At 38.2% G+C, this 8,530-nt stretch overlaps 2 protein-coding genes across 2 annotated transcripts; both read right to left on the minus strand.

Moving 5' to 3' along the window:
• Positions 1 to 943: 943 nt before the first annotated feature.
• On the minus strand, positions 944 to 3,344 carry LOC122005465 (ras-related protein Rab2BV-like). The gene is made up of 3 exons (XM_042560499.1): positions 3,206 to 3,344; positions 2,854 to 3,037; positions 944 to 1,669 (listed from the first exon to the last, which is right to left on the minus strand). Exons 2-3 carry the CDS (start codon positions 3,016 to 3,018, stop codon positions 1,181 to 1,183), a joined length of 654 nt encoding a protein of 217 aa, XP_042416433.1. The 5' UTR covers positions 3,019 to 3,037; positions 3,206 to 3,344; the 3' UTR covers positions 944 to 1,180.
• Positions 3,345 to 3,419: 75 nt separating this feature from the next.
• On the minus strand, positions 3,420 to 5,851 carry LOC122005464 (rop guanine nucleotide exchange factor 7-like). Its single transcript, XM_042560498.1, has 7 exons — positions 5,373 to 5,851; positions 5,185 to 5,301; positions 4,934 to 5,088; positions 4,780 to 4,854; positions 4,401 to 4,697; positions 4,042 to 4,317; positions 3,420 to 3,956 (listed from the first exon to the last, which is right to left on the minus strand). The coding sequence occupies exons 1-7, from the start codon at positions 5,716 to 5,718 to the stop codon at positions 3,543 to 3,545; spliced, it is 1,680 nt and encodes a 559-aa protein (XP_042416432.1). The 5' UTR covers positions 5,719 to 5,851; the 3' UTR covers positions 3,420 to 3,542.
• Positions 5,852 to 8,530: the final 2,679 nt, after the last annotated feature.

Here is an 8,530-nt window from a genome sequence, read left to right on the forward strand (position 1 = left end):
ATACAATCTCTTCCAGCTTCATCATATTATTTATCTTTATACTATTTTTTTTATTCCATTTTTTTATTTTTTATTAAGTATTTTCTCGGCAAGAATATGATATTTGTAATCTGAGATCGGATTCTATGTCCCTAATTTTCTCTGTCCCCGTGTTTCACTCGTCGCCTCAGCCCACTATCGGCGACCTCTGGTCGTCGTCCCGACCAGAACTATACCCTAGGGGGAAGGTGAAACCAGGAGGATCGCCATTGACACGATCGACATCTGTATTCGACCGAATCTGAGAAGGGACTCAGATCGACGATGAAGGAAAGTCTGTTTAGATCCGACCAAATTTTGACATTGATCGTGCTGATGTGACCTCACTACATTCACCTTTCCCCTAGGATATAATTTTAATCGAGACGGCAATCGAGGGCCTCCGGCGGTGCCACCGACGATGGACTGAGGCGACGAGTGGGAACAAGAGCAGGTGATATTGGAATAGAGGATTGATCTCTTGTAATCTTTTATTTTTTAAAAAATAGTAGATTTTAGGAGTTATTATTTATAAAAAAAATTAAAAGTAAAATATAAGTAAAATATAGAAAAAAAATAAAACAATTGATGAAAAAATAATAAACTAAATTTATTAAAAAAATAAAATTAAAGAAGTAAATACAATTAAAAAAAATTTAAAGAAGTAAATAAAATTAGAAAAAAATAATTTGTTATTTAAAGAAAAAGGGATGAAAAAGTCATTTAATAGAAGAGAGAGAGGGAGTGGACTGTCAGAGGGATGGAAAAAATAATTTACTTATATAAACTAACCGACTTACCTTTTCAACTAATTTATTACTTTAAAAATGAATATCCAAATTATAATTAATTGGTAAATATTACAAAAATGCTAACTAAAAACTCTTTAAAAAGAGAGGTCCATGTGAATAAAAACCCACCGAGGAAAACACAAAATGAGCCACTAGTCTCTATGAAGCAAAAATTAAGTGGTAAACCAAAATCCAGATTTTGCACACTTCATTGCGATTTGTCTTTTGCTAGAAACTCACCTCAAGAAGCCACACTAAATTTAGAGAGAGAAAAAACAAAGAAGAGAATAATCTACAAGTATTCGCGATTAATCCTAAAACCCCTCAGACCACAAACCGTTAAAGCTTTCTTCAAGAAGGTGATCATCTATCTAGCTCGAGCAGCAGAAAGTGTTTGAGCTTCCAGCAGAAGAATCAGTCACATTGATGGTTGTGCCTTGACTAGGAGGTGCGGTATTCCTTGCTGCCTCTTGGGCCGCAAGTGCCTTCTTGTTCATTATGTGATAGATCTCTGTTAGAATCGTTTGAAACGCCTTCTCGATGTTTTCCGATCCTAGTGCTGAAGTCTCCAAGAAAGACAGTTCTTCCTTCTCGGCGTATTCCTGTCCTTCTCTTTCTGAAACTGCTCTTAGATGCGTCAAATCTGACTTATTACCAGCCATCATGACGACAATGTTGGAATCTGCATGATCTCTGAGTTCGTGTAGCCACCTCTGCATATTGTCGAAGGTTTGCTTCTTCGTTATATCGTAGACGAGAAGTGCTCCCACCGCACCCCGGTAGTATGCACTGGTGATGGCACGGTACCTTTCTTGACCAGCTGTGTCCCAAATCTGCGCCTTCACTGTCTTCCCTTCAACCTGTTCATTCATTTCGGTTATTGATCTGATACAAACCCAGAAGTTAAGTAAAATTTGAGAAAAATAAGATAAATTATTTCATGTAGAACGAAATAGTTATTCACATCAACCCTGTGTATCATTCTCTTCTCCTCAGGCAATATTTTATCTACCTAAACGTTATAAATTTTGTTGATTTCTACAGAAATTATGATGAGCAACAGTGGTAAAAGAACTTTCCCCCTTTTTTCCTTTATTTCCCTTCAAATTCCAAGTAATGGAAAGTTCTTTTTTCCCATCCAGGCTCCCTTCAGTCTTTTTTACTTCTCTTGTCTCACAGACTGAGGAGTTGAGAAGGTAGCTGTTGAATTTACAATAAAGTGAAACAATAGGGAACATAATGGAATCATGGTTTAGGTATTTTACCATTCTGCATAACACAATCAGCAGCTACATGTCTGCTACAGAAATAACTGAGCACATTTTGGCTCAGATGCTCAAATCCAATAACAAAGAAACTCCATAAACCATACGCAAAATTTTCCAACTGATGAAACAAAGGTCATGCTTGTTTTAAGTTGATTCCTAATGTTGGGGTGTTTAGGTACCACCGATCACCCGCCTACCTGTTAAGCTTTCGAGCCTTGGCGATCCTTTTGCTTGTGTTTGTTTTCGTTCTTCCTATCTTTCAGAACAATTCAAGTTCACTATTTTGGCAACTATAGGAACAGAGTTGTCCAATTGAACCAAATATGCAGCGGAGTCTAGCCATTGTAAATGCATTTTTTGTCAGCTAGGTACCTTTTTGTTAGCTAAAGATCAACATTGAACACTCCATTATCATTTGATGAACATTTTAAATAAACTTTAAGTTTTTAGCTTGGGTTATATGAGGTATACCATCTGCCTCTAGTGAATCTATTCTTATGGGAGGTAGTTTGCAAAACCGAGAAACATTAATCTACAACATTCGCATTAATAATGTTCTAAAAATACATCCAAAAAGAAAGAATGATGAGCATCGATTGGACAATCGTGTTATAGTTTTATTCACACAAAGAAATTCCAGGCATAATAATACCAATTGGAGGTGTTATAGATTAGCAAACGATTGTTGCTATTGGATCTAAATCTATTTAGAGCATGCATGTAATGACCCAATATTTCACGAACAGAACAGAAGCTAGGAATTGAAGTGATCTTACCTGAAGGGTCTTGGTAGCGAACTCGACACCGATGGTGGACTTGGAATCCAATGAGAACTCGTTGCGGGTGAACCTGGAGAGGATGTTGGACTTCCCGACGCCAGAATCCCCGATCAGGACGATTTTGAAGAGGTAATCGTACTCGTGGTCCAATCGGTGCGCCATCGCCGCCGCCGCCGCCGCCCTACCCACCGACCAGAAGTGGATGATCAAACCAGAACAGGTTGCGAGGAATCGTGATCGAAGTCGACGATCAAACAAAGGAAACGGCGATCAGAAACGGATTCGAACACCGAGAATCCAAATGAATTGCTACAGAAAATGGAGAACGGATCGAGAGATGAGGAGGAACCTGGTTCCGAGATCTGATCGATGGAAACGAAGACGTCAACGGGGATCAAAACGGAAATGACCGGACCACAATATTAATCAACTCGATAAAATCCCATCGTATCACTGATTGGACCGGCACTCACATTTTGTTTTTAAATATATTTTTATTCCAATATATTTATTTAATTGTATTGCATCAACAATTGTAGTCGGTATTTCGTTAGCACAGCTTAACCAGTAAATTTGATTCCCCTTGCATTGTCATAAAATTCTGCTAATAATAATAATAATAATAATAATAATACAAACTACAAACTCTAATTTAGATGTTTCATGATATGTTGTTCAGTTTATCATCAGTAATTGTACGAAATTGGACAAGAAGATGACTCTGCTTCATAACCAGAGCCTTTGCTCTTCTGCAGCTCGCTGCTGAGATAACTCGTCAACACCTTCTTCACTCCAAATCCACGATTATTGTGCTTCTTACTGTACGCCAACGGAGATCGCTCCCCCCTCGACGAGCAGCTTATCAGCGGTGTGCCGTAAGCAGCCATGTAAGGAACGGTGCCTGAGACTGGCACTGCTGCTGCGTTCTTCTTCTTCTTCGCCATGATTCCAAGCGCAGGAGGAAGAACTGAAGAAGAATTCTGATCTGAATGCCTGCAGTATTCATCCACGTGCAACAGATCGTCGATTCGAGCCACGATGTTGAACGCGAGGCTCTCTAAAACCCTCGAATAGCTCTCCAAGATCGACTTCCCAATGTCCTAAAAAAATAAAAAAATAAAATCAAGCTTGTTCATGGTTACTGTAATTTAGAAGTTCGTTTACAGAAAGGAGCGGAGGAGGTACCTTGTTGAACTGGATCTTGCTGGTGTCGAGCGCGGTTTGAGAAAGGTTGGGAAATCTCTGCTTCAGGCAGATCAAGAGCGTTTCGGCTCGCTCGGCGAGGAGAGGTTTAGCGGATGCCCTTCTTCGCCAGATGTAGATCGACGCCTCAACTCGATTCGCGACCTCGAGAACCTGATGATCCGACGACAAACCCAGGCAATCGAGCAGGCACTCCGGCGTGAACTGATCGGAAGTGACAAAGCGATACAACAGATCGCCTAAACTCGCTCTGCCGCTCTGCGAGCTCAAATCGGATTTCGGTCGCTTGTTTATCTGTGCTAAAAATTCAATTTTGTGATCGACGGAGAGGAGATGGTTACCTTGGGGAGCGAGGCGAGGTAAGGCTCGGGGACTTCCATCTCCGACAAGGTGTTGCTGTTGATGGCCATGGCGGCCTTCAAGATCTGGCTCGTGGATTCGCGCTTGTGGTTCAGGGCTTTCCTGGTTTGTTCTTGGAGGCCGTCGGCGGGAAGTCGGGGAACCGGGAGCCACCACTTGTCTTCTCGCCGGTGAAGCGTGCGAAAGGAGGCGGAGCCGCCGCCACCGTCGTTGTCCGGCGCGAGGATGCCTTGATCGACGTACCAGAACTCTGTTTCATTGAAACTATCAAGCACTTCCTGCACAGATTAACAAAGATCATCACCAAAATCCCAAAAAAAACAGACAAATTATTTGAGATTAAAACATGTGGAATCTTACAAGGAGCATGTTGTCCAGTTTCCTTAGAGCTGGGAGATTGATGTATAGATCAGATCGAGGTCTACAGGTCATGACCTGAGAATCAACGACTGTAAGAAAACAAATTTTACTGACACACACAAAAAAACATGTTTTTGTTCAAGAGAACTAAAACCTCGAGCTTGGTTCCATCAGGAAACGTTTGCCAAGATGGAATCATTTCCACTATGTGATCACTGACACACAGAAGCCACTCCATCTCCCTTCTCCACATTGTCTTCTTCTCAGGAGCAAGAGGCTCCAACCTCCAAAGTTGCCCAAAGGCTGTGGCTGAGAAATCAGTAATCCCAACAAGATTAATATGAAAGCTTTGCAAATTAAGAATAATATAAATGAAAGCGTTTTTTTTTTCTTTTTTTTTTTTACCACATAGATTGGTGATGGCATTAGAGATCGCCAGTGCCGTGCACACTCCTTTGCCACATCCTGACATGTCTTCTCCTAGCAGCAATTTGGCAAATCTCTCTTTCATCATCTCCATCTCTGAAAAAAAAATCCATCTTTTTCACAAACTGAACTTCAATTTCAAATTTTTTTCCTCCAAACAAAATTACCTGAACACTTGGGCTTCAAATCTCCGACCAATCCGTCGTGGTCATCCCCTTCACCAGCCTTCTTGATTTCATCGTCAATCTCGAAGCCTGAAACAGAGCTCTGCTTCAGCGGCCAACCCACCGGCGGCGGCGCCGCCGTCTGCTCCACCGAGGACGAGGTCCCGAGGCTGGATCTGCTGCAGCTACTGTCGCAGCCCTCTTCCTCGCTGAATAAATCCCCTCCCGTCTCCACCTCATCTCTGCTGCTCTCTTCTCCCTCACAGCACTTCTCCTTCTCCTCCTCCACACCGTCCGCCATGACCGCCAACACCACCACCTCCTCTCCCCAATCCCGCAGATCTGCCATCGCCTCTAAAAAAGACTAGGTCGGTCGAGGAGATGATTACTGATACTCGCCATGTCACATGAACATGGAACACAAGCAGCGCCTTGGCCTCTTAAATTTCCCAACTTTTTCGGCACTGAGACGATTGAGAAGGCTTTTATTGCACCGTGCTCCTCCTCGCCCGTTGCGCTACGTCTCTTTCGTTCATCGTGACGTTGGAGGTTTGAATTAGAAAAGAAAGAAGAAAAAAAAAGAACTTTTTTTTTTTATCAATTTCTTGGGAAAATAACGCCGGAGCTTTTCAGCTGCCGTGATTGTAATTAAACAAAAAACAATGAGCTTAAACAGACAGAAAATGACAGCCCGCAGAAGACAGATTTGCTGTGGAGCGAACAAGTACAGGGCAATGGGTGTGGATATAGATGCTGCTGCTTCCCTATTGGTTTAAAATTAATTAACAAAATCTAAAAAGAAAGGTTAATTACAAAGGCGTATTTGTCGAGGTGTCATTAATGTTCGTTGCCAAGCAAGTCAACGAAGAATGTGCGATGATCTCGTTGTTAATTATTAGCACCGTAAATGGATTTGTCAGGTATTAATTGTTTTTAAAAAAAGCATTTTTGATTTTTTTCCAAATATTTATTTACATTTTTATTTTTTAAATATTGATTCTGGCAGAAAAAAGGGGGAAAAAAAAAAGGAAAAGATGTTCTTTTTTTCTGTCAGGCGACGCCGCCGCTGCCGCTTATCATATTTTTTAAATTCGTCCTCCAACAGTCGACTTAACAGACCGTTGGGGGTTTCAGTGTTTTTCCCGATTCAGTCCACGTGGCAATTGGAGTAATTTACTCTGTGAAAATTAATAGTAATGTGGTGTAATTTAGCTAATGTTTAATTCGGAATACTAATTAATTTGAATAAACCTAAGTTTAAGGATGTAAAGATGTGAAATAGGAGTAATTTATTCCGTGAATTTTGTACGGTTAGAAATTGGAAGATTATAATAGAACACAGAAATTAGAGTACAAATAAACGAAATATTATGGTGTAATTAGTGGCAAGGAAAGGAATTGAGAGAAGTGGCGCTATGATGATGAGAACGTGGGTCCGTGAGGAATTCAAATAGCAATCTTCAATTTACCCCTCCAACTTTTCCAATTTTATCAATATGGTCGCTGTAAGCTCCTACTGGAATATATATTTAGAGTTGACATTTATTTTTAAGTTTCAATTTAGTTCAAATTTGATTTAATCTTAGTTTATTTAAATACTATAAAAAAATCGAATTCATTTGCTTAGCTCTCTTTATTTTATGTTTTTTGTTATTTTAAATTTTTAAAATTGGAGAATTAAAAAATATAATTAATTTTATTTAAGAGGTAAATTAATAAAATTGTAGTGATATTTGGTTTATAAGATATTTTATTGTAGAATTTGAAATATTTAAGTGAGATATTTGATGGATAAGATCTATAAATATTTGATTAGTGGAATATTTGATCGTGAGATTAGAGATATTTGATTGATGATGTAGATATGGGAATCATAAATATTTAGGAGAAATATTGTCTTATTGTGGATGCTCTTATAAGAATTTAAAAGCACTATTTCTCCCTTATTTTTTTTTAAATCTCATAGCGGGTTAAATATAAGGTGTAATTAAAATTGGAGTGTATACTTATGCTAGAAAAAGTCCCAAGAATACAATGGTCTTTATTTGAATGGAATCGAATAAAACCTGAAGTCATTAGTAAATTTTGGCCAAAATTCATTAATAACCTTAGTCATATCAAAACAAATTAAATCAAGACCAATACACTCTTAAGCACCTCAAGACTCAAGAGTTTGATTCGTGCCTTCAAACTTTAATTTCATAGCTTAGACAGTGTGTTGTGAATTTTTGAAATTTATATAGTTTTATATAATTTTGACACAAAATTATTATTGAACTTAGACACAAATTTATTATTAGACTTAGACATATCATATTTATTCAATAATAGTATGAATGTGTTCTTGGGACTCCCTCTAAATCTTACTATGTTCAAAATTTTAAAACTTAGATATTATACGATCATCAAAGAATTTTGACTAAAACTCATTAATAACATTGGAAACATCATAAATCAACTCAAACTAGTACTAATGCTCCAATAGGAACCTCTTAAGTTTCACCATGCTCTTATATCTTAATAACTTAGTGCAATTTTGGCACAAACTCACTATTAAATTTGTGTCTATCATATTTACTGAATAACAATATGAATGTGTTCTTAGGACTTCTCCAACTCAAACCATGTCCATTAAATTCTAGATAACGTACGATCATTAGTGAGTTTTTTATTGATGGCTATATAAACTCCAAAATTTGGAATTTTGGGCATTGTGTGACTTAAGAGACTCTTAGGAGTGCGTTAGTCTCAGTTTAAGTTGATTTTGATGTGACTAAGGCCAAACCTCATCGATAACTATATAATGACATCATGTTAAATTTTTAGACATGGTTAGAGTCAAAAAGTCTCATGAATATATTGGTGATGTTGTTGAATGAATATGTATGTCTAAATTCAACAATGAGTTTGTGCCAATTTTATTCAAAGTTATATAATTTTTAGAAACTCACAATTGTTTATCTAAGGTGTGAAGCCAAGATTGGAGGGTCTGGTGAAACTTAGGAGATTACTAGGAGTGGATTGGATCTAGTTTGAGTTGATCAATAGATTTTAGTTAAAACTCATTGATAATCATATATTATCTAGATTTTACAATTCTAAGTATGATTAGTGTCAAGAGAGTCCCAAAAACATATTTAATATTGTTGTTGTGCGAATAT

Source organism: Zingiber officinale, chromosome 7B, assembly GCF_018446385.1.
Source record: "Zingiber officinale cultivar Zhangliang chromosome 7B, Zo_v1.1, whole genome shotgun sequence".
NCBI classification, from domain to species: domain Eukaryota; kingdom Viridiplantae; phylum Streptophyta; class Magnoliopsida; order Zingiberales; family Zingiberaceae; genus Zingiber; species Zingiber officinale.

Bases quoted from the DNA above. Each gene is read 5' to 3' on its own strand.
- LOC122005464 (XM_042560498.1), bottom strand. From the start codon at position 5,718: ATGGCAGATCTGCGGGATTGGGGAGAGGAGGTGGTGGTGTTGGCGGTC. The intron at 5,302-5,372 runs GTAATTTTGTTT...TTTTTTTTTCAG, and splicing joins TTTGAAGCCCAAGTGTTCAG to AGATGGAGATGATGAAAGAG. The intron at 4,698-4,779 runs GTAAGATTCCAC...TAATCTGTGCAG, and splicing joins AACTGGACAACATGCTCCTT to GAAGTGCTTGATAGTTTCAA.
- LOC122005465 (XM_042560499.1), bottom strand. From the start codon at position 3,018: ATGGCGCACCGATTGGACCACGAGTACGATTACCTCTTCAAAATCGTC. The intron at 1,670-2,853 runs GTAAGATCACTT...ATGAATGAACAG, and splicing joins TCGCTACCAAGACCCTTCAG to GTTGAAGGGAAGACAGTGAA.